Source organism: Haliotis asinina, chromosome 6, assembly GCF_037392515.1.
Source record: "Haliotis asinina isolate JCU_RB_2024 chromosome 6, JCU_Hal_asi_v2, whole genome shotgun sequence".
In the NCBI taxonomy this organism is placed as follows: Eukaryota; Metazoa; Mollusca; class Gastropoda; order Lepetellida; family Haliotidae; genus Haliotis; species Haliotis asinina.
Window position 1 is genome coordinate 69,171,548 of NC_090285.1, and position 26,603 is coordinate 69,198,150.

At 44.7% G+C, this 26,603-nt stretch overlaps 1 protein-coding gene across 2 annotated transcripts in view; it reads right to left on the reverse strand.

Annotated features, from left to right (window-relative positions):
• Nucleotides 1-26,603, reverse strand: part of LOC137288271 (transcription initiation protein SPT3 homolog) — an 89,261-nt gene that overhangs the window by 949 nt on the left and 61,709 nt on the right. For both annotated transcript variants that reach the window (XM_067820747.1, XM_067820746.1), the window contains exons 3-11: nt 25,449-25,533; nt 22,648-22,734; nt 22,073-22,172; nt 20,421-20,492; nt 16,859-16,920; nt 15,946-16,021; nt 15,252-15,373; nt 2,418-2,579; nt 1,800-1,931 (exon numbers count right to left, since the gene is read on the reverse strand). In XM_067820747.1, coding sequence (XP_067676848.1) covers nt 1,800-1,931; nt 2,418-2,579; nt 15,252-15,373; nt 15,946-16,021; nt 16,859-16,920; nt 20,421-20,492; nt 22,073-22,172; nt 22,648-22,734; nt 25,449-25,533 — 898 coding nt within the window. The remainder of the gene's footprint in view (nt 1-1,799; nt 1,932-2,417; nt 2,580-15,251; nt 15,374-15,945; nt 16,022-16,858; nt 16,921-20,420; nt 20,493-22,072; nt 22,173-22,647; nt 22,735-25,448; nt 25,534-26,603) is intronic.

Below are 26,603 nucleotides of genomic sequence, written 5' to 3' on the forward strand. Positions count from 1 at the left end.
TTTCATTTTTATTTGTCAGTGGTATCGTTGGCTGTACATGGCACTGCGTCAAATCTACACCCATCCTATCGACAGATAATAGATCCAGAACTCTCTACGGAATAATGTATACACCTGGAAATTAATCAAGCAACACCCCAATTTTTTCTATTGGAGCAACTTTGAAGTGTTCTGACAATCCAAATATGCCGGGTTGATATAGTTTGACACTTTTTTATTCAACAGACGATCTCTGACAAACAACTTAAAGGGAAAAAGTATCAAGACTTTGCTTTATTGCAACGAAATCCAAATTCTTAAAACTGTCTTAAATTCATGAAAAAATGGACACAATTTACTATTCATCCACAGACGTTGTTGTCAGGTGTATTAACACAAATGTCACATGGAAAGAAAGAACAGTCATCTGAGAGTCTGCACACCGACTTTCATCAATATCTAGTGTGTCCTCCCTGCGCACGCACCACCGATTCCAGACGCCTCCTCATTCCTTGGATGAGTCTCCGGATCTGATTCTGGGGGATCCTGTTCCACTCCTCATGCAGGGCAGCCGTCAATTCGTTGAGATTATGGACTGGTGGGTCTCTCTGCCTCACACGACGGCCAATAAAGTCCCACAAATGTTCAATGGGGTTGAGGTCAGGGCTCATGGCAGGCCATGGAATTCTGTCAATTGCATTTTGCCGCAAAAAATCATTTACAGCATGCGCCCTGTGAGGTCTAGCATTGTCGTCCATAAATATGGGTCTCGTTGCCAGAGGATGGTTCTCAAAATGAGGTACCACAGCCCTGTCAAGAACCTCCTGTTGGTAACGAACACCGTTAAGGTTGCCACGGATGGTAATGATATCCAACTTGCAGTTCATGGAAATGCACCCCCATACCATAACGGAACCTCCCCCAAAGGCCACAGTCTCCTGGATGTTCCGTGGAGCCATTGCTGTGTTCCTCTGCCTCCAGACCCGAGTACGACCGTCCACCATGTGCAGCAAGAACCGGCTCTCATCTGAGAAATGGACCTTCCTCCAAGAGGCAATGTTCCAGTGCAAACGGTCATTACACCAGGCCAGTCGGGCTGCCTTATGGGCTGGAGACAGTCTGGGTCGCTTGATTGGCCTCCTTGCCCGGTATCCTGCAGCTTTCAGACGATTCCGAACAGTCCTGTTCGAGATGGGTCTCCCTGGAAGCCACTCCTGTCTCAACCGAGAGCTCGAGTCGAAGGACCTGCGCCGTACAAGTCTCAGTAAAGCTCTGTCCTCCCGGACTGTGGTCTTCCTGGGTCTTCCTGGTCTAGGCAGGTCTTTAACTTCATTAGTGGCCCGGTATTTTTTCAAAAGTTTTGAAATTATGGAATGATGTCGTCCGATTTGAGTCCCGATTTGTCTTAGAGACATACCAGCATTCCTCATGCCGATTATTTGCCAACGAGTGGCCTCTGATAATTTCCTACGTGCCATGACATTGAAATGAATGAAAAACCGAATGCAATCGACAACCTGCGCTTGTAAACACCCCAGGGAAAAAGTGCATTTTTCGAAAGTTGAGGTTAAAGCAATGCACGTGCGCTGTGCAAGCTTCACGCGCGTCATATCAACCCATGAAAAGCTCATGCTGTATGTCAATACATCAAAATTGAATAATCAATCATCAAAATTACTTCGTTAAACTTTGTTAAGTTTTTATGTGTCTTTGAATTTGGTGTTGCTTAATTAATTTCCATATGTATAGTTTCTGCGTTAGAATGTGGTGACTGTACGTGCCTCAGTGCAGCAAGGCATGAATATGAACACAACACTCACTTTCTTTCGTTTCTTGGACTTGGACTTGGACGAGCTTGAGCTGCTCCCACCTGACCCCTGGGGTAAGGTCAAGGTAGGGGCTGAAGTTGACCCTGGAACTGATGGGGTCGTAGGTGTAGATGGAGGACTTGACTGCAACAGACAAGTTAGGGATCAGCAAAATTAGCAGATCTGTCCAAATTAAGAAAATATATAAATTCTTGCATCATGAAGTTATACCTGTGAATGTGATACATCATGGGTCTAACATTTCATCGAATCAAAGTCTGATTCTGTGTTGAGTTTTGAAAAGTAACATAAGCAAAGTTTTTCAACAACCAGACATGATGTAACTTTACTGCCTGTTCTCTCCTATCACCATGAGGCTGAAGTTACATATCAAATACAGGAATCTCCATGGATAAAATTGGTGTGCTAGCAGTGTGTCACTCCTTTCCAGCAGCCACTGGTCCATACTTCAGCCAACAACTCTTTTAGACTGACATACAAATACAATACTTCATACTGCACACTTGCTATTCTTGTCATAATATGGCTGAAACATTGCCAATGTGACGTAAAATATTAACTCAATAGCTATTCAAGGCCGCCCCATTTGTCTAACTAAAGTGTGCATACCCTGGTGGGTGACGCCATGAGTGACATCTTGTTGCTGCCGAGGATGGACGACAAGGGCACAGCATCATGGTAATTGAGGCAGATGTTTGGCTGGTTCTTTGACATCGGGTCGGAGGTTGTTGCCCTCATGTCCTGCTTCACAATCAGAGCCAGGTCAACAATCTGAAACGCAGTAACAGTCATTAGTAGGTTTTACTAAAATATGTGGCACCAGATTTATTTTGAGAGGATTTCATGAATTAGGTGGCCTTCAGGTTTAAAGAGACAGTATACATTTCCTTGTCATAGCAATGCAAGGATCTGCTGACTGTGACACCCATAATATCTCTCTCTCTCTCACTCCACACGCACGCATGCACGCACACACACACGTTCAGAATTCACAAAATGTCACCTTTGTTAGTGATATTTGTTTGTTTTCTCCAAGAAGACAATTACAATGGAATGTTTGTGTAACAATATATACAAGCATTGTCAATAAGGTGACATAATCCCCTGCGCCTTCAAAAGATGAAGTTTGGTGATGAATCCAGTGACCAGTTCTTGAGATAACGTGTTGACAAGCTTAACATGCAGGTGAACATGCCGAAATCATCATAGTGTCTTCATGACGTTGAACTCTAAGTGAAGGTCACAAAATTCACTGGGCCCTGGAACTTCCCTAGAAGAAGCTTGATGTCGAATGTGAAGAAAACCCAGGAAACAGTTCTTGAGGTATCTCGCTGACAAGCTTAACATACTGAAAGCTTCAAAGTGTCACCATTGCCTTGAAAATTATTTGAAGGTCACCAAAATCAACCTGACCCTGTGCCCTCCCTAGAATAAGCTTGGAACCTAATATGAAGAAAATCCAGTGAATGGTTCTTGTGAGATCTCGCTGACAAGCTTAACTAGCAGCTTAACATGCTGAAATCTTCAAAGTGTCACCATGACCTTGAAAATTTAAGTGGGCCCTTAAATTGACTGGCCCTGCAACTTCTTTAGAATAAGCTTGGTGTTGATTATGTAGAAAATTCTGGGAATGGTTCTTGAGATATCTTGCTTACAAGGGTAAAAGGTTAAAGTCCCCTTGAGACCTTGAAATGAAGGTGAAGGTAACCAAACCTGACTGAGACCTGTCTTTTACCTTGAACCTTGGTACCAAAATTTAATATGAAAAGAATCTAGTGAATAGTTCTTAAGATATTCCAATTCATACAAACGGATGGACAGATGGAACCTAATACTATATCCCCCTCCTTGTGCTAAACTTGTGGTGGGGGATAAAAAGATTTCCAAGATTTTATCAGGATTTCCTAAGCAAACATTCTGGATATTTAAGCAAACTTAACCGGAATTTTATTAAAATCTAAATATTTTAGATATTTAAATACTTACCTTACCATAGGTCTTATGCATATTACCTCAAGCTTCGCTAGAAGAGATCAGACAGTCGTTGATTCGCCATTCCCTAGATGGCTACCTCATGTAATCTACGAATGTAGTCACGGAAGTGACGTGATCTCCCCACTCGCGCAAGCGCGAACAATCCAAAATTCACTTTTACTGGCAACAGGAAGGTCCGAAGAGTCCAGAGTGGGGAGGAGCATCCAGCGTTGGGAGGGAGTCACCGCCCTATGGTAAGGTAAGTATTTAAATATCTAAAATATTTAGATTTTAATAAATTTTTAACTTACCTTACCATAGGTCTTATGCATATGGCTTCGACAGATGGATGGTGGTGTGGACTCCGGAGGACCATCCCTCAGCAACCAGTGCACATGCATTAGGAGAACCTGGGAGACCAATGCCAACAGTCACAGGACAAACCTGGAAGCAGGACAAAGAGTAACCCAAGGGAACTCCAAAGAAAAACCGACGCACCCTGAGGGTGAGGTTAATCTTAAGACCAACGGTAAGTAACAGTGTTATTACCTAATGGGCGGACGTCCGGGTAAGTTGCTGGGCAACCACCAACGGACTGAAAGACTGTAGTCCCTCCATGTCCTCAACTGCCAAGTCCCTCAGGTAGTGGGGAAGCGAAGGCAGTAGACGACGACTTCCAAAAGCAGCCTTCCATAGTTTGTGGCACTGTGAAATTTCTATGGAGGGCCATGGTAGATGCCAACGCTCTGATCTCGTGTGGGTTGTCCGCCACCGGATGAGGTAGACGCTTGGCATCAAAAGCCGCCAGGATCGTAGATCGAAGCCATAAGGCGACTGTGTTCCTGTTCACCTCCCCTTGCAGGTAGTCGAAAGCGGGATGAACAGTCTTTTAGGGGAACGTCTCTTAGAAGCCAACTTCCGGATGTAACATCTGAGGGCTCTAACGAGACACAGCAGCTCCCCCTCCATGTCCTCAACTGCCAAGTCCCTCAGGTAGTGGGAAACGAAGGCAGTAGACGACGACTTCCAAAAGCAGCCTTCCATAGTTTGTGGCACTGTGCAATTTCTATGGAGGGCCATGGTAGACGCCAACGCTCTGATCTCGTGTGGGTTGTTCGCCACTGGATGAGGTAGACGCTTGGCATCAAAAGCCACCAGGATCGTAGATCGAAGCCATAAGGTGACTGTGTTCCTGTTCACCTCCCCTTTGCAGGTAGTCGAAAGCGGGATGAACAGTCTTTTAGGGGAACGTCTCTTAGAAGCCAACTTCCGGATGTAACATCTGAGGGCTCTAACGAGACACAGCAGCTCCTCCTCCAAGTCATGTTGTCCCAAGACTGCAGATGACAGAGGAATGGAGAACAGCCTGTCTGGCTGTCCAGGGAGCTGATTCTTGGCCACAAAATCTCACAGGAGACCCAAGTGGGCTGGTCCATGCCTCGACTGATCCAAGCGAACCTGCGTGACGTCCAGGGCATGAATTTCACTAGCTCTATCTGCGGTAGCTAACGCTAGAATGAAGACCGTCCCAAATACATGAAGGAGGCTTCCTCTAAAGGCTTATACGGAGGTCCTCTAAGATGTTGTAGGACGATGTTGAGGTCCCAAACTGGAGGACGAAGCTTAACTTTCCGGTCCTCCAATTTGCAGGCCTTGAGTAGCGCAATAGGATCTGGTACCTTGGAAATCTGTTTATCTGCTTTAATCGAATAGAGTTCAAAGCCGACAGATAAGTCCCCAAGGTACTGCCTCTAAGATGCTTGCAGTTATGCAGGAACAGGAGGAAGTTCGCTAAATACTGTGGAGAAGCTGTCATAGGGTCTTGTGATCTTTGAGCGCAAAAACTCTCAAATGAGCGCCACTTGTCGTCATATAAGGATCTAGTGGACATTCGATGCGTACAAGCTAGGACGCTTGCCGCGCACGAGGAGTAGCCCTTAACTCTTATTGCCTTCTGCAGATGACCCAACTGTGAAAATGAAATCTCAGTGGGTCCGGATGCAGCTGCCGACTGTGCGGATGTCGAAGCAGACGTAACTAATCTGGGAGCTGGTATGACTCTCCGCTGGCGAGGAACCATGGCCTGGCTGGCCACCAAGGTGCGACCAAAAGCAGTCGCAGGATCGTGTCGATCGCCCACGCCTGCAGGTCCATAAAGTGACTGAGTGGAAACCCTGTGTTCCAGGGTGATTAATTTCGCCACTTGAGATGAGTACCCCTTGGCCCTCAAGACTATCACAGATGGTCCAGGCGCAAAGATGAAACCGTGACGGATCCAGGTGCAGTGTCCAATTGTGAGGATGGTACAACAATTGGTCCCACTCTGGAAGCCGATTATTTGAAACGTCTCTCGACACAACATATTCTCTGTTGGAGATAGACGTAGGGGGCGAGATAAGGCGTCTGCCATGAAGATGCAGGCTCCTGGTATGTGAGATACTTTTATTTGGAGGATCAGACTCGACCACGTCGAAGGGTAGAAACGACAAGTGTAGTAGAGGTCGAGGCCTCCTTGACCCTTGTTACCTAGAGGGCTACTATTGAGTTGACCGTATGGATCATCAGTAGCTTGTCTCTCGGTGCTGTCAACCAACAATAGACATGCATCACCGCTTTTATCTTCAACTGGGTGATGTGAAGAGATAGAGCTCCACTCCCCCAGAATCCTGCTGCAACCTCCTTGACTAGATAGGCACTCAATCCTGGTAGAGACGTGTCAACCTAAAGATGGTTGTTGAATGACGGCTCTAATATGCAAGTTCCAAACATTGACCAGCGAGTCTACCACTGGTGGGGAGTCAAGACGTCCAATGTCGTAAACCTGTCTTGAAATCATGATCAAGAAAACGCTGTCATAGACGTAAGAGTAGACGTCTACGTCTGATCATATCCTAAGGTGACGTGAGCAAATCGAGTAGACAATATCACTGACATAGTGATAACGGACAGAGTACAGCTTGCTTTTAACATCGCCTTGAACTTCGACCCCCGAACCTGAGACGGCGATGTGATGAATCAAATCCCGCGGAGTTAGTTGAAGCTGACTTAACAGCCTGATAATGAAGTACAACTCTCTCAAGATAAGCTTGTATGCCATAAAAATGCGTCATTCTTCGACTTCAGAACAACCACGCTGTACATTATGAATGTGTTGACATTTCAAGAAGTCTACTTATAACTGGCCGTCTGTCCGATCAGAAACTGCCATACATCGCTGCACGCCTCCTGATAAGCAGCGTTGAGACTACTGTTAGAGGATTTCTATGCCGACTAGAGAAATCCAATGCCGCTGTAGACTGCTAGTCTAGAGTGTAAACGACATCTTTCCATTGTAAAATGACTGTAAGTCACTGCAGACAACTTCCTTACACTAGAATCATAACAACATATTCTGCGCAGGGTGTTGTCCCTCGATGACCAATCAAATTGTAGATGTAACGACCCTGGGATCCTTTGCAGGGCGTTGTCTCTCGGGCACCAATCAAAATGTAGACGTGACGTCATCGGTGTAGCAGGTAACTGATCATCATGAAATCTTGTAAACGGTGATACCCTGCTAGCCTATAGGTTTGACCGTAACCATGCTGTTTGCGAGCACGTGTCCAAATGAGTAAAGCGCGCGAAAACCCTTCCGCCGCTTGAAACTGACGTAGACAAATTGTTTTTCAGATAGATGTGTTGGAATTTTCCCCGAAGATAAATGCCGTCCTCTCTTGTAATAAGAGGTGTAGTTAGGCGTGTCACTTTGTTGTTGTCTCGAAAAATCTTCGTGACGAAATGAGTAAAGCACGTGAAAGAAAACTTTCTCCGCTTGAAGTATATGTAGACAAATTGTAACGTAAGGATCTACGGGGATGCGACCAGTCCCTCCCACCTACCGGCGTAGGAATATCTGGTACGGTGATCGATCCTCGAGGCGTTGTCTTCAGACAAGTCCATCGCCGCCGCCGAGGTAGCTGACGCCAGCGCAGACAACGGCTTAAGCATCCGCTTGAGTTCAGTCTCAATGGTCACCTGCTTAGAATCCTGCACTCTATGAGAGAGCCGCGAGGAGCCCAATAACCGCTACAGAGATACAACCAAGACAGCCACGCTGCCCGCGAAAACCAGGCTGTCTATCTTGTAATCTGACTTCCTCGACTTACACGCTTAGAAATTCGGATTAGTTGACAATTTCGCATAGACCGCATGTAATACAACCATGGCGTCCGCCACATAGGATGAGGCGGGATGAGTAGTTCCGGTGATAAATGAATTGCTGCAGGGTTGCTGGAATCAGCCGAAGGCGAAGGGCAGTCCGGTAACCTGTCAGCAATCCACTCGAAGACGACTGATAAGGGTAGTCAAGTGCCATCACCATCTCCGTCGCCTCCTACTTCCTCGTCGAAGTCCGGGCAAAAACCTCCCAGGACATGGAATTCGAATCACGCCGCAGTGTAAGAGACGGAGTCGATGCATGAGCAGTAGATTCCTTGGACGGGATCCAAGGTGGTTCCGGTGACCGCAAACGCTGAGTTCTAGAGGAACGTCGAAGTGATATGGACTGGGAGAGCAAGTAACATCTTCACCTGGTAGTAAAGCGAGAGTCCACATTCAAAGGGCGTCGCGGGGACCGAGAACTCCGACAAAGACTACTGTGGAGGGTACAGGATCACCGACTCCCAGGGAACCTGGAGCGCGATCTGCGCCGAGAGCTCTCTGCCTCCAAGCGCCGAGCGCGCGCTTCATCCAACTGTTGTTGCAAAACCTCTTCCCTGGACAACGTATGCAACACCCTGGGTATACGGTAAGACGCAGGTGCTGGCGCTGGCACAGGGTCCGGCGTCGGCGCTGGTGTCGGGACAGGCGCTGACGTAGACATAGACGCTGGCGTAGGCATAGGTACTGGCGCAGGCATAGGCACTGGCGTAAGCGCTGGCGCAGGCACAGGCGCTGGCGTAAGCGCCGGCGTAGGCTTAGGCGCTGGCGCAGACATAGGTGCTGGCGTAAGCACAGGCGCTGGTGTCGGCATAGGCGCTGGTGTCGAGACAGACGCTGGCATCGCAGCAGCACCGGGCGTGAGGAGGGAGCGCAGGAACCTCTGGACCTCCGGATGAGACAAGCCTCCGGACGAAAACAGATCCACGATGGAATCCGAGCGAGGTGGTTCCGGGGACAAACGTACAGGCGTCATGGACGAACGCCCCATCCCAGGCGTCGGCACAGGCGCTGAAGGCGGTTGTAAGTCAGGGTCGTCCGGCAGAGATCCCAACGACGACGCTGGAGACGACAACCTTCTCTTCCGCTGTGAAAAATGCTTCCTCTTAGCCGCAAAAGAAGCCTTGAAACCAGCAACCAACAACGCCCCGCAGCACTGGCAGCGTCCGTCAAAAGAGCAGGCCAGAGACGCACAATCCGGGCACCAAGGGTGGGGAAATTCGCCGATTCCTGCCCCTAGCAGACGGTGCTAAACTGGCGAGACATACACAGTTAAGTGCAACATACAAAACAAAACAATGCGTTGAAACCAACGCTAGGCGGTAGAAAAAACACCCCTATACCAGAAATGCAGCACCAACGCACCCCCACTATAAAGTAGGCACGCCCGTAAGCTCGTGACAGCGAAGGGCAAACAACCAAAAGGGTTGCCTGCGTACATCGCAACGTGGCACGAAAAAACATATAAATGCAGTGAAACCTGGCAAAAATACTAATCGACATGGAAAACCACATGGAGGGAGAAAACCAGCAAAATATAATACCCCCACGGACGCCATGCCGCACTCACACACGACGCGGGCGAACCCACCCCGAAGTGAGAGAAATCCAATGCCGCTGTAGACTGCTAGTCTAGAGTGTAAACGACATCTTTCCATTGTAAAATGACTGTAAGTCACTGCAGACAACTTCCTTACACTAGAATCATAACAACATATTCTGCGCAGGGTGTTGTCCCTCGATGACCAATCAAATTGTAGATGTAACGACCCTGGGATCCTTTGCAGGGCGTTGTCTCTCGGGCACCAATCAAAATGTAGACGTGACGTCATCGGTGTAGCAGGTAACTGATCATCATGAAATCTTGTAAACGGTGATACCCTGCTAGCCTATAGGTTTGACCGTAACCATGCTGTTTGCGAGCACGTGTCCAAATGAGTAAAGCGCGCGAAAACCCTTCCGCCGCTTGAAACTGACGTAGACAAATTGTTTTTCAGATAGATGTGTTGGAATTTTCCCCGAAGATAAATGCCGTCCTCTCTTGTAATAAGAGGTGTAGTTAGGCGTGTCACTTTGTTGTTGTCTCGAAAAATCTTCGTGACGAAATGAGTAAAGCACGTGAAAGAAAACTTTCTCCGCTTGAAGTATATGTAGACAAATTGTAACGTAAGGATCTACGGGGATGCGACCAGTCCCTCCCACCTACCGGCGTAGGAATATCTGGTACGGTGATCGATCCTCGAGGCGTTGTCTTCAGACAAGTCCATCGCCGCCGCCGAGGTAGCTGACGCCAGCGCAGACAACGGCTTAAGCATCCGCTTGAGTTCAGTCTCAATGGTCACCTGCTTAGAATCCTGCACTCTATGAGAGAGCCGCGAGGAGCCCAATAACCGCTACAGAGATACAACCAAGACAGCCACGCTGCCCGCGAAAACCAGGCTGTCTATCTTGTAATCTGACTTCCTCGACTTACACGCTTAGAAATTCGGATTAGTTGACAATTTCGCATAGACCGCATGTAATACAACCATGGCGTCCGCCACATAGGATGAGGCGGGTTGAGTAGTTCCGGTGATAAATGAATTGCTGCAGGGTTGCTGGAATCAGCCGAAGGCGAAGGGCAGTCCGGTAACCTGTCAGCAATCCACTCGAAGACGACTGATACGGGTAGTCAGGTGCCATCACCATCTCCGTCGCCTCCTACTTCCTCGTCGAAGTCCGGGCAAAAACCTCCCAGGACATGGAATTCGAATCACGCCGCAGTGTAAGAGACGGAGTCGATGCATGAGCAGTAGATTCCTTGGACGGGATCCAAGGTGGTTCCGGTGACCGCAAACGCTGAGTTCTAGAGGAACGTCGAAGTGATATGGACTGGGAGAGCAAGTAACATCTTCACCTGGTAGTAAAGCGAGAGTCCACATTCAAAGGGCGTCGCGGGGACCGAGAACTCCGACAAAGACTACTGTGGAGGGTACAGGATCACCGACTCCCAGGGAACCTGGAGCGCGATCTGCGCCGAGAGCTCTCTGCCTCCAAGCGCCGAGCGCGCGCTTCATCCAACTGTTGTTGCAAAACCTCTTCCCTGGACAACGTATGCAACACCCTGGGTATACGGTAAGACGCAGGTGCTGGCGCTGGCACAGGGTCCGGCGTCGGCGCTGGTGTCGGGACAGGCGCTGACGTAGACATAGACGCTGGCGTAGGCATAGGTACTGGCGCAGGCATAGGCACTGGCGTAAGCGCTGGCGCAGGCACAGGCGCTGGCGTAAGCGCTGGCGTAAGCGCCGGCGTAGGCTTAGGCGCTGGCGCAGACATAGGTGCTGGCGTAAGCACAGGCGCTGGTGTCGGCATAGGCGCTGGTGTCGAGACAGACGCTGGCATCGCAGCAGCACCGGGCGTGAGGAGGGAGCGCAGGAACCTCTGGACCTCCGGATGAGACAAGCCTCCGGACGAAAACAGATCCACGATGGAATCCGAGCGAGGTGGTTCCGGGGACAAACGTACAGGCGTCATGGACGAACGCCCCATCCCAGGCGTCGGCACAGGCGCTGAAGGCGGTTGTAAGTCAGGGTCGTCCGGCAGAGATCCCAACGACGACGCTGGAGACGACAACCTTCTCTTCCGCTGTGAAAAATGCTTCCTCTTAGCCGCAAAAGAAGCCTTGAAACCAGCAACCAACAACGCCCCGCAGCACTGGCAGCGTCCGTCAAAAGAGCAGGCCAGAGACGCACAATCCGGGCACCAAGGGTGGGGAAATTCGCCGATTCCTGCCCCTAGCAGACGGTGCTAAACTGGCGAGACATACACAGTTAAGTGCAACATACAAAACAAAACAATGCGTTGAAACCAACGCTAGGCGGTAGAAAAAACACCCCTATACCAGAAATGCAGCACCAACGCACCCCCACTATAAAGTAGGCACGCCCGTAAGCTCGTGACAGCGAAGGGCAAACAACCAAAAGGGTTGCCTGCGTACATCGCAACGTGGCACGAAAAAACATATAAATGCAGTGAAACCTGGCAAAAATACTAATCGACATGGAAAACCACATGGAGGGAGAAAACCAGCAAAATATAATACCCCCACGGACGCCATGCCGCACTCACACACGACGCGGGCGAACCCACCCCGAAGTGAGAGAAAAACAACACGAGGTAGCAAAGTAAGTGCAGTTAAAAGATAACTTACCTTAACACGCACACCTAAGGGATACAAACCATACCTACCCGTGAGGAAACAACTTTATTGAACCACAAAGTAGGTAAACTAAGCGAACCAAAAACGTCCGAACAGACGAACGCTAGAAGTAAAAGTGAATTTTGGATTGTTCGCGCTTGCGCGAGTGGGGAGATCACGTCACTTCCGTGACTACATTCGTAGATTACATGAGGTAGCCATCTAGGGAATGGCGAATCAACGACTGTCTGATCTCTTCTAGCGAAGCTTGAGGTATAGGAGAAAAAACGCCTCCGAAGTTTTGGTAGAGAATGTAAACCTGAGGGGTAGGGAAATCCCGAGGGGCGTAGCCCCGAGGGATTTCCCGACCCCCGAAGGTTTACATTCTCTACCAAAACTGAGGAGAAGTTTTTTCTCTTGCTTATAAACCGTCATTTTAAATATTGCGTTATAAGGAATTAGGACCTCACTATACCGCGAACATTCGGAATGACAGCAATGTCGCAACTCTAATGCACAAGTTAGAAAACGCACGGGATTTTCACGCAGTGCACGTGTTTTTTGTGAGTGAGTCAGTTATATACCACGTGGTTACTTGAATCCGCTCATTGCTAACCATGGCAAACCAGAGCGAAGACGAAATGTTTTTAACACAGTCGCAGTTTAAGAAAGATGATGACAATGCTGCTGCTGCTGCTGCTGCTGCTGCTGCTGCTGCTGCTGATGATGATGATGATTTTCTGTTCCGTTTCGCGGCACCTTTGACTGAGGAAGATATTGAAAGGAAATTATCTCGATGTGTTCCAAGAACGACAAGGTACAAAAATGATTGGGCGAAAGGAGTATTCAGGCGATGGCAAGAAGAGCGTCGGACGAGGTCAATGGATGCAAACATCGCGCTGTCGTCGTCCGTCTTGACTGAAGACTTGCTGGATATGACTGCTAAAGATATAAATACAGCCCTAAAGTATTTCCTATTCGAGGCGAGGAAAGTGGACGGGACTTGCTACCCAGCTGTTACTGTGTATGGGCTATTCACGGCAATAGCGTCACACTTGAAAGCTAACAAATCTCCTTACAATCTGATGGAAGGCGAAGAGTTCCAGGACAGCAGACAGGCACTGGACGCATGCATGCGTGAGAGGTCCACAGCTGGTCTTGGAGCAGACGTGAGAAAACCTACAGAGGTGATAACTCGAGACGAGGAGAACACTCTGTGGGAGAAGGGGGCTCTTGGAGAAGGCACGCCGCAAAAACTCCTGGACACAGTCCTCTACTTAACTGGTGAGTTGCATTTTGCATTTGATTTCCCTGTCGAAAAGTCGGATATTAGCAATTTTGGCATTTACAATCAAACCTTCACATCGAAAATAAATGTGATTAACTGGAACAAAATGCCCGACTTCACTTTGAGGCAAACCAAACCAAACAAAGTTTGGATGGATATTTTGAATCCCGTGTTAAGACCAAAATAGATAAACATTATATAATTGTGTACGGAATTTTATTTTCCAGGACTTAACTTCGCCTTGAGAGGTGGAAAGGAACATCGGAGTTTAAGACTACACCAACAACCTCAGATTACAGGCCCACATACAGACCAGAACGGCCGCAGGTACCTGCAGTATGTGGAAGACGTCTCTAAGACAAATGCCGGGGGAGTGAAAGACAGGAAACTGCAGAAGAAAAAGGTGCGAGCGTATGAAAATACCAAGAACCCGGAACGATGTTATGTGCGCCTTTTCATGAAGTACAAGTCACTTTGGTATGTATTAGATGTTTTCTGATACATTTCTGATACATGTTATACATTCTTTAGATATACCACTCATTTAATCACATCATGCGGGTGACTTGACCCATACTGCATGTAAATTGTCTTATAATTTTACTCCCTGATGATGATTGCACGCATTGGTTTAGGGGCATATAAATGACAAATGCAAACATTTCATACTTAATTGATTCTATGTCAACACAATTTAACTTTCCAGCCTACCATCTTCAACTCGAGCAAATGCGTTTTACTTCACCCCGATGAAGAAACCTAAGGATGGAAAATGGTACCTAGAGTCGCCCATGGGCCACAACACAATCCAGACAACGGTGAAGAGAATATGTGCTGAAGCCGGAATTGAAGGAAGGAAAACGAACCACTCGCTCAGATGCACTGCTGCTACCCGTCTCTACGAGGCAAACATAAGCGAGCAACAGATTTGTGAACAAACTGGTATGTAACTCAATGAATATCTGCAAAACACGAATGAAACTTGAAGTGACTGGGCCAAATTGCAATTTGGCGATTTTAAATGCTAGAACTTGTGATGTCAACATGTGTTATGGTTAACATGCCAAGATCCGGGTTCGAATCCCAATGATGGCCCCAAGCAAAGCGATTACAATATCATATAAATTGCTTTTCAAACGGTTATGTACAATTTGAAATGACTTATCAAGATGAATTCTTTTATTGTAGGTCACAAAAGCGAGGCAGTGAGGGTTTACAAGAGAACCAGTGATCAACAACAAGCAATGGCGTCAGATGTTCTCTCATGTTCAGCTCCAAAGAAAACTCAGACGTCTGCGACAGTGTCGGTTCCTACTTCAGAGGGAGATTCCGGTACAACACAAACTGTCGCTCACGGAAGTGTTACAATGACGTTCAATTTCAATTAAAACACTGTTGTCAGAGTTTTTGTTTTTCCTTTCCTGTGAATGCAGATTTCGGTGGCTGATCGCTCCAAACCGGTACTTTCGGGACGAGGGTTTACTCCTAGTAAAACCTGGGAATAGGTTTTACTTAAATCTAGTTAAACCTATTCCCAGGTTTTACATTGGGAGTAAAACCTCTTACCGGGTATTGGTGCAAGTAGAAAGGATAATGACCATTAAAGGCAGTGATCAGAATTAGGTTTATAAGTAATATGCATAAGACCTATGGTAAGGTAAGTTAAAAATTGAACCTTACAGTCAATGAAACGAATGCGAGGAAATATGTACTGTAATGTTATTTTTGTGAGCCGGACAATTCAAATGCCCTTTATTCATTTTCAAGTCAATATTCAAATAATCTCAAATATGTTATCCATGATTACCTGAGCAACTGTCTCATATGCCAGGTAGCTGATCACCTCCCAGGCCTGTAGGTTTGGCTTGACATCAATGGTGACTCCAGCCATCACCCAGTCCTTGAATCTCTGGCTCTTGTACTTCCGACCTGCACAAACATGTCCACCATACTCTTACAATAAGTCAGGTGAAGCACATTGTTAAACAGAGTGACAGTCCATCCATGCAAACTGTTGTACTTAGTGACGGTCCATTCAAACACATTGTAGTACAACACACCAAGATCAGGATTTACATACTGTACAAGCATGGAACAGAACTCCAATAATGAGCCATGAGAATGTAGGTGCAACCACTGCCACCATCTTGTCTGTCCATTCCTGCTTGGGTGCATTTAGGAATTCTGAAAGGGTAGGCGGGTGGTTCAAACCTTCTGAACCCCCTTTGGCCCTGCTTATGCAGAAAAAAAAAGTTCAGTGTGGTCATGTTCAAAATGTGGGAAGGAGGGAGTGGGGGCTCGAACCCCCTTAATCCATCCTCCTCACTGGATCCCTTACATGTCCACAACCATGACAATTACAGATGACCAGATGTCAGGATAGGACGTCAAACAAACAAGAAAAACACCAAGTCTGACCACCCAGTTCATATTGAAGCCTGTACAAACAGCATGTGTTACTGGTGACCTGTTGTAACAGGTCTGCTTACAGGAATACTTACTGAAGCTGCCTTGCCGGGCCTGACAGTACTCTGTGTACTGCTGTGGGGTCATGCTACGAGTCTGCACCTCTGCACGCTGCAATACGCCAAACACACCTCATATGTACATTATGAAATGGAATCATTACCAAGATTACGTGTCAAAGACCACTTGTTCCTTCTCTCAATGGGGATACAAACAGGACCTCTATCACACCTACTAAACATCATGAGAGTTCATATTCCATTCTTTTATTCTAATAAGACACACATTAAAATTTCAGACTATCAGTGATTGATTTTCTTCCCTCCACGTTCACAAAAAAGGGTCCTACATTAAGAAGCTCATATTAATGGTGGGGCATGGTGGGCAAGCTGGCTAAGGCGTCAGGCTAGTGATCCAGCGAGGTTGAGGTTTCGGGATCGAGCCCACCTGTGACCGGGTGTAAAAACCTTGTAGTCAACATTGTGTCCAGACTCTTTCTGTGTTGTCACAATCCCTAGTGTACAGTACACAACCCTGTGCACTTAAAAGAACCCACGAATCTGTTGGTATATGACCAGATATACACCAGACAACACCTAGTTGCGGGTACAGCAACGTGCAGTGAACTTGGACAAAGTGCTCTGACTATGTGTCCCAGTCCACCCAGCTGTCAATTGGGTACCTTGTTAGGATGAGAGAGCCACAATAAACTCGGTGCACCTAGTGGCAGCAAGAGTTGTGTACTCCCCAGGGAGTTGAGATTGAAATACGATATGCTGTTGAGATTGACATCCAGTGATCTAGGGAAATATACCAGCGCCTTGAGCATGCATCAGTGCATGGATATATGCGCTATATAAATATCCTTTATCTTATCTTATCTTAAATATATCTGTACGATGAAAAATATCAGATACTGTATGACTATGATGCATTGCAATTACTGACCATAAGTCTCTCGTGTTTGATCTCATCCACTCCCTCCTCATCAAACAGGGCCAGCAACTCTCCTGAAACACAGACACTGTAGGTCATTTGGATTTACACTAGTATATCAATCAGTTGAAAAGAGCACTTTGTCAGCTCTGGAAGGATTACTTATTATGAGACTGTTCTTACTGAGAAATATGCTACTGTGGGCATGTTATCAGCCCTAGAATGCTTGCAGTGAACCCGAGAAACAATTGTGTGGTAAGGAAATGAACATGCTGCGTTTTCAGTATAGGTTTAACAGCGCCATAGAAGATGACAAATGACCAAGTGGAATGTGACTCTTTCGTAAGGGCAGGACACCCTGTCAGTACAATATCTGACCACTGTAAAGATCCAGGTTAGAATAGGTCTTCAGCAACCCATGCTTGTTGAAAGAGGTTACTAACAGGATCGAGAGGTCAGGCTTGCTAACCTGGCTGACACATGTCACTGTATCCATATTGTGTAAATCAATGCTCACGCTGATGATCACTGGACTGACTAAACCAGACCCAATTCTTTATGTACAACAATGTAGAATATTTTGCGGAGTGTGGCACCATGAAACTACAGTTTGTATCCTAGCCTATGCACAGACAAAACAATGCTTTGACTGGGCTGCCAATATTAATGAAGCCGACAGCGATTCGTGAATACAGCACTGTATATACTCAAATACTGCTTTCCTTAACAGTCAGCTTTACTTGTATGAGAGGTATGCACAGGTACTTCATCAACTGACTAAGATGTAATCAACTCAAACAATGAAGTAAGTTTTGACAGAATTATCACTAAACTACATCTATGCTGTGACATTGCACTGGTGAGACAGAGACAAGAAGTACTGAATCTTCAGCTGCTATTTGTTTCGACCACAGTCCTTCACACACTTTGGGTAATTTCAGTCATGTTTTCCCTGATGAGAACATGCATGTAATACAGTCGAACCCCGTTTACTCAGACCCCATATATCCGGAAACCCCGCCTTCCGGACGATTTTTATGTGAAATGAAACTTACGTTCATTAATTGTACTCGCTTAACCGGACCCCCCACTTCCGGACCTGGACGACAAATTTTCAAACCATTCCTATAGATTTCCATTAAAACATGTGCAACGTGAATGTGTACGTGTCACGCCACTACCATTTACTGCACGACTATGTGATTTCATTCTTAGTCTATCGGAAGGCATTTGAATTGATTAATTAGCCATCAAAACAATAGGGACGCGTGTCACTCAGGTTGCTCATTAGGATTTGGCGGGTGTGAGAACATCTCATCAGTAACGAAAACACATGTTAAGTAGGATCCAGACTGCACCTGAGGGAGTAAGACTGCACCATTTTCATTTTGTTGACTTATACAGTTTGTAGCAATGACATTAAAATAATACAATTCAAACAAAACTAATAAAGAAATTTGTTGCCTTAAGCCCCTCCCATCTTTTAGCTGAATATTTGTAGAAACTGTGCACGTTGTACAGAGCATCATCCATCACTGACATGTAGGGGATTGACTTTGCAGAGTCCTTTACTGCTAATTCCAGTCTATGAGAGCAACAGTGTATTGCAACTAGGTGTGGCACTAAAGTTTTGATATGTGTTGCGACCCCACTCTTGCACCCCATCACTGTTGAAGCACCATCAAAGCACACCCCCACTAAACCGTGTCTCCATTGATCAAAGGCAAACCCCAATTTATCATGCATCATTTCCATGATTGCATCTTTGATGCGACTTGCATCAGCGTTTGAAACTTTTGAAAAACAAATCCTGACTTTGGCAAACTTGATGAACGTATCTGATAAACATTATTTCCTGCTCCATTGTCCTACAGTTGGTAGTGCCATCGCACAACACTGAGAAAAACTCCACGTTTTTTAGTTCAGAAACAACTTCACTGATTATCCATTCATTAATAAACTCAATGAATTCCCTGGCCTTTTTATCTGATGCATAGTTCATGCCTACATTGTCAACTCCTGCAATTGACATTAATTCCAAAAGCTTTGGAAAGTCACTGTAAGGCTTTTAATTTATTGCCTGTACGCCATTCATTTCTAAATGAATATGATTTTGGCTTTTCACCTTTAATTCGTTATGATCATGTTTTTCTGAACTCACATGTTTCCCTTTCGTACCGATACTTGTAGTTGTACATGGTTCGTCAGTTGACTTCTCCTCAACATTTACAGTACAGGGGCTTGCCGTGGTGTCTGTAGGCCTATCTCCACCAACATTGCTTTCTTCACAATCTGAACCTGCTACTGTCTTTTGTTAACAGCAAAGTAGCTAAGTATTTTTGACTGGTCAAGACATCGTGTTATTACACGTGAGAGTATACACGAAACCGGAAGACTTCGTTACTAGGTGACGACAGTTTCCGCCTAGTTCCGACGGAAATATCCGGAGACATATGAGCTAACAGTCTTCCAACTTTCATTGGCTGATACCAACGATGACGTTATGTACATTAGCCAGTGAACTGAAGCAAGCATTTGTGATTGGTTCATTCTTATGACGATATGCAAATGATCAAAGCCCATTATTTTGGTCCAAACTATTTTTAACATGCGGAAGTAAATCTTTGTTTATGTTTTGCAAACATTTCAAACTATTTGCTTTTCGTTTTATTCATTCATCTTTCAAATCAATGTAACATGACAATTTATTTCAAACTGCACCTGGTGCAGTCCAGCAACAGATTCAAGCTGCACACAGCAATTTTTAGCTGCACTGGTGCAGAATTTATACAGCGAATTCGAACACTGTTACATCCGGGACAACCTGACAAATGGTAACCTGCGTTCTGCCTTCCATGTATTATCGATATACTTATATGTTACGATGATTCGCTGTTATTATTATTGACTGTTGATTTATTGACATACGTACATGATTTTGTTTTGCTTTCATTTAACATTCATGTTTTGCTTGTTTGATGCAGTTAACCGGACGTCTCGCTATCTGGACGATTTTCGAGTGAAACCAATCCGTTCAGATAAACAGGGTTCGACTGTATATGTTTCTATAGGACAGATTCTAGTACTTTTGTTGGGCTGAGTTCCATCAGGGATTTGAACCCACACCCTCAGGTGCAGGCAACAAATCACCAGTACATAATCACCACCTGACTTTGCTGGCAATTTGGTGCCTGACTCTGAGGGTGAGGGTTCAAAATCCAGATTCAGTCCAAAAAAGGTACTAGAATCTGTACTCCACTAAGAAAGTGTAATAAAAAATATAACAGATCTTACATCTGACAACTTCATAAAATGGCATTGTGTAATCATGCTCAAAAACCACTGCCACAAATACTTTAAATAACTACAACTGTGTATTTTATAACCTTTAAACAACAACTAACAATGGCTGAGAATTACATTTCTACAGAGAACAGGTTCATGAGCGACAAGGGCACCACACCAGCTGGTGCAGAGGCTGCTAATGTGATTTAAAACTTCTGCAAGACCAATCAGAAATTTAAAAAAACCCAACAAATTAAAATTCATTAAGAAATTAAGAAAGTCACTTTACCTGTGCTGTCAATGGAGGCAAGAAAATCATAGCAGATCTTCCTCCGTTTCTTCACAGGCTGACTTTTATCAGCTGTAATCAAGACCAAATATTTTCAATGCCACGTGTAAGAAGTTTAATTATTAAAGTTCAGTGTGTGGAACTACACAACACAGGACATGTGGCCCCACATTGTTAACTACAACAATTATCACAGGCAAGCAGCAAGTGCTCATTAAATATTCACAATGTGTTTGCATCAGCCTGATTAAACACTGCACACTGAAAACAAGAGTTGTCTCCCCTGAACCACTGGGGACCACGACAAAGTTGCCATGTTGGGTGCACACATTGCTCAAACAAATAGTCTCACACAGAGAGATCAGTTAGTCATGTTCAATCAGTTTGTTTTTCATTCAATAAAAAATAAAGCTTCCAGTGCAAAAAAAAAATCCTATAAAGTTTTGAAAGTGTAACTTATGAATTCAGTACAACATTTAATTCATCGTTTATGATAACAAAATATTTACAGCTAGGAAATTTAAAAGAACATAATGTATCATCAATCAATACTGGAAATCCCTTTTGCCATAAGTAATGAACGTGTAACATACAACATGGGTTTCTTATGGAGATTTTATGAGAATGAGATCGAGCCCATGTTTTGAAGAAGACATCACTTGAATAAATTTGGATGACAAGTCTGGATAGCTGTACTGTTAACAATCAAGACCCTGGTTACTACTCTTTCCTAATGGAACAAGTTTGAAAACTGATTTTGGATGAAGAATAATATCTTACCTCAGTGTATTTCTTCATCGCATCTCAACAATAACTAATAAGTGAATAACTCCTTGGTATGTTTCGCAGTTGCAAAAGACACTTAGTTTCAAAAATTAAAAATTAAAGACACTTGGCATAAAAACATAAAAATCCGAAAGACATTTATCATAGGGCCACATAAATAAAAATGATGTGCCAATGCCCAAGAAACATTTCACTTTTTTAGCCCAACTTGTCTACTGACTCATGGTATGGCCAACCCAAGTGTATACACAATCATCACACAACAAAACCAGTGACAGTCGACATGTCTGGTGATGATGAGTCAGTTACTATGGTGATGATGGGTAAGTTACTGTGATGATGATGGGTAAGTTACTATGGTGATGATGGGTCAGTTACTGTGATGATGATGGGTCAGTTACTATGGTGATGATGGGTAAGTTACTGTGATGATGATGGGTAAGTTACTATGGTGATGATGGGTAAGTTACTGTGATGATGATGGGTAAGTTACTATGGTGATGATGGGTAAGTTACTATGGTGATGATGGGTAAGTTACTGTGATGGTGATGGGTAAGTTACTATGGTGATGATGGGTCAGTTATTATGGTGATGATGGGTAAGTTACTATGGTGATGATGGGTAAGTTACTATGGTGATGATGGGTAAGTTACTGTGATGATGATGGGTAAGTTACTATGGTGATGATGGGTAAGTTACTGTGATGATGATGGGTAAGTTACTATGGTGATGATGGGTCAGCTACTATGATGATGTGTCAGTTATTATGGTGATGATGAGTCAGTTGCTATGGTGATGATGGATTAGTTACCAACCAGTCAGACTTCACAACATGGTGATGAACTGCTGCAGGATTTCTACCCACCAGAGTCACATGTCTCCTCATCCTCAAACCCTCCGCTGCGCAGTGTAGAGGTCTTCAGGTCTTTCACTTCCATGTACTTCAGGAGACGGCGAAGTTTTATCTGGACAAAAGTCTACACAGTCAGTCAGTAGATGGTGGAATTTTGTCTTACTAAAACAGGTACTTGATTGGCATTTCGAAGTTGGATGGTAACATGACGTTTGGTATGGATTTATAAATTCTTTATAAATTATTACAGTCGCTGTAAATCCATACCATGCGCTGTTATGTATGAATGGAACAACCAACACTACAGACTATCTGAATGGTGAATGTTTCTGGTGAACAGCCCCTGTGAGAATCAACCACTAGGCTACCCCACAACCCCTGCAAGATTCAACCAATAGACTACCCCACAACCAGTGTGAGATTCAACCACTAAGCTACCCAACAGCCCCCGCCAGATTCAACCACTAAAGAACCCTACAGCCAATGAGAGATTAAACCAACTAGACTACCCCACAGCCCCTTTGAGATTTAATCACTAGGTTACCCAATAGCCCCTGTGACATAAGAAACACAGTTGTGTAACTGACCTTGTCCTTGCGTAGGAGGAAGAGGAAGTCCTCCATGGCGATGAAGCGACTACTACGTGATGCTGCAACGTCAGACGCCTGCATCATCTACACAGAAAACAAAACAATTTTTTAGTTATGGAAAGAAAAATGGGCAAAACTAGGTAGAGATACAGAACACAAGTGTGGAAGGTTACAGGGGTGAGAGGTACAGGTATTGAAGGTTACATGTGTGAGAAGTTACATGTGCAGAGGTTACATGTGTAGAAGGTTGCAGGTGTGGAAGCTTACGAGTGTGAGAGGTTATAGATATTGGAAGTTAGTTGGCAGGTCACATGTGACGGAAGGTTCCAGGTGTGGAAGATCACATGTGATGGAAAGTTCCAAGTGTGGAAGGTCACATGTGATGGAAGGTTCCAAGTGTGGAAGGTCACATGTGATGGAAGGTTCCAAGTGTGGAAGGTCACATGTGATGGAAGGTCACATTTGATGGAAAGTTCCAGGTGTGGAAGATCACATGTGATGGAAAGTTCCAAGTGTGGCAGGTCACATGTGATGGAAGGTTCCAGGTGTGGAAGATCACATGTGATGGAAGGTTCCAGGTGTGGAAGGTCACATGTGATGGAAGGTTCCAAGTGTGGCAGGTCACATGTGATGGAAGGTTCCAAGTGTGGAAGGTCACATGTGATGGAAGGTTCCAAGTGTGCAAGGTCACACATGATGGAAGGTTCCAGGTGTGGAAGATCACATGTGATATAAGGTTCCAAGTATTGAAGGTCACATGTGATGGAAGGTTCCAAGTGTGGAAGGTCACATGTGATGGAAGGTCACATTTGATGGAAAGTTCCAGGTGTGGAGGGTCACATGTGATAGAAGGTTCCAAGTGTGGAAGATCACATGTGATGGAAGGTTCCAGGTAATGGGTGGTAACATGTGTGAGGTTACAGGTGTTAAGTGGTTACATGTGTGATAGGTTACAGGAGCTGGGTGGCTACATGTTTGAGAGGTTACAGGTGTTGGGTGGTTACATGTGTGAGAGGTTACAGGTGTTGGGTGGTTACATGTGTGAGAGGTTACAGGCATTGGGTGGTAATACTATGAGGTGTCACAGGCCTCATAAACATTGATACAGTGCAGGAAATGTTCCGAATCATTTACATGTCAATATTCAAAGCATCACTTATCACACCTTCCTTCTCCCTTTTGTCGGTCCCATTGTACTTCCTTGTTACAAATAAAACAATGCCAAGCTATTATCCAGCATCAGCGTTATAGGCGCTCTCTAACTGACATACACCAAGGATCAGGTCCAATATAGTGTAGCAGCTGTCATCACTCAGCTTCAAGGCAGACCTCAATACATGACCCCAGACGAAAGAAACCAGTGATGAATGTCATCAGTAACATCTCCCACACAGTGCCAAACATCACAATAGTATTCTCCCACAGCAAGCATTGGGTTCTACCATTCAAACTGCATGGTGAAGAGTGTCCTGGATACGACAACACACCCTCACCTGTTGGTAACACCCTCAAGCCACCATTTCCTCCATGGTACAATGCTTGTACAGAAACTTCAAACCAAGCACTTACAGGCCAGGTAATGGAAAAAACCAGCAGAGAGTACCTAAATTATGGAAAGAGTAACCATAGTAGAAACAAAAACACAAATTACAATCAAGTCACAATCCTCTAAAGAGAGCATAATACTAATTAAAACCATGTTATCACTGGCACCAAACATCATAAATCATATGGAACTCAGCACACTGAATGCACATGTATCTGGCTAATCATCACAGACAATATAGTCTTAATCTTTGTGTCACACACTTTGTCTCTTTAGTGTGATAATTTCAGTATAAAGTGCAGATATAGTCCAGCAATATCAAAGCAGGGACACCTCAAATGGGCTTCTCACATTGTACCCATGTAGGGGATCGAACCCGGGTCTTCGGCATAATAAGCAACCACATTAACCACTATGCTACCTCACCACAATTACAACACATGGCTGTCTAGCATACATTGCCCATAGACAAGTCAGACATCTGACACAAAACTTGCACTACAGAAGCCAGATAAGTTTTCACCAGTTTGATTAACCATTTGACATCAATTTTACACAGCCTTGGTTTGTAAAATCAATCAAGCACCAGTGTCATTGACCTAAGACATGTGAAGGAAGGACAGTCATCTCTGTTGTACCTGTTCCACAGTCTGATAAGCATAAACGATGAAGCACTAAACATGTTGACCACCGCAGGATGACTTTCACAGTTTTCTGCAACTTGCCAATAGGCTGAAGCTGTTGCATATAGCAAGCTCACACACAGACTGTGAATGAAATAAGCAAATCACAACAGCATGATAAGAATCAAGAAGACTGACAGAAAATGGGTCTGCAGAGATCGATCAACCATCATCAAATTTGGGGAATGACACAGGTGTAAACTAGAGGGTATCTTCTGGAAATACGTTTTAGTGACAGAAACATTTTTGTGTAGGATGTTAGTTACCACTCTCAAGAAGCATGTACTTTCAGTAAAGATTATAAGGTCATGGGTGGATCCATACATACATGGGGGTAGAGGGTGTTCTAACACCTCCCCCACCCCCACCCCACACCCCTCTCCGAACATGGCGTATGACCACTACACTGAAAATTTTTTTTCTGCATAGGCAAAAAGCCCCTACTCCCTCCCCATCCTTTAACAATTCCTGGCTCTGCCTATGAAGGTCGTTATGACAATGGTGTCATGTGAGATATAAGGTAGGATATATGTCATGGCCTCCTGCTGGTGCTGTCGTCATCTACTCACAAGTGAGGCCATCTGAGCATGCACAATTTCTTCAACAAGTACTGCTGTTTCATGTAGTGGCCGTCGACAATCACCAAACCCATGCCTGAAAAAGAGGAAAGAATAATCAAACATCAAATTAGCACATGGTCTGAAAAAATATGTTACATTAAGTTACAGAGTGCCGTGCTGGGAACCTGGAAAAAGAAAATACAATATCAAGGACTGCATTTAAAAGCACTATTTAGTTCAGGTTCCAACAATAATCATCTCTGTAACATTTGAGGAAATATGCTTCTATTCATCTTTGATCACAAACAGCACAACTAGTCAATTTTGTGTTATTCATGTCCCAACCAGCTCAAACTTGATTTGTCAGGCTATATAACATGAGTATTTGCTCCAGGCAAAAGTTTGATATTTCACATCCAAACAGACAACAGTTGATAACATTTCTAGCAAACTGCCAGTACTTGATATTGCAATTGTTCCATAAAGGAGAGATTTAATCACCCATGTCCCCACAAGAAAGCATAGTCACTAAGGTGACATAATCCCTGCCACATATTATCAAATCAAACTTAAAAAGAAATGAAAGTGAAAAGTCGTAGTTTAAGATGAAGTAAAAAAAATAATAATAATAAAATGTCAACAAAAACATTACTCTCAAGAAGACTCACTTAGACCTTGGCCCATGTTGCTGGGCCTGCTAACATGACTGGGCCTGTATGAAAATTAGGAATCTGATGTAAGATGTTACAATAATGTAATTAATGAACTGATGTGTGATTGTGACAGACTATCAGAAAAGACCATGACTGTTCATTGGCTGAAAGCATTCCCTTGACCAATCACATTTAGTGTTAGATAAAAGGGTAGGCTGATCAGTGGAAGTTATGGTTTGATTGATCATTAACAATACAGACATCTTTCAGCTTCAAAAACTGTAAATTATTTTCGAAATATTTCCCGTAGTCAATGACACGGTCAAATGTACACCCTTGGAAAATGTACTAGCTCACAGGGCTTGCTATGAATAAAGCTGTAAGCCCATATCATTAGCAAGCAGCAGGCCACCAGGCAGATACTGCTTCATACACTGTCTTGAAACGAATGTCATGATGTATGACATATGGAGAAAATAGTAATAAAGGAATTGTTTGTAAAATACATTCA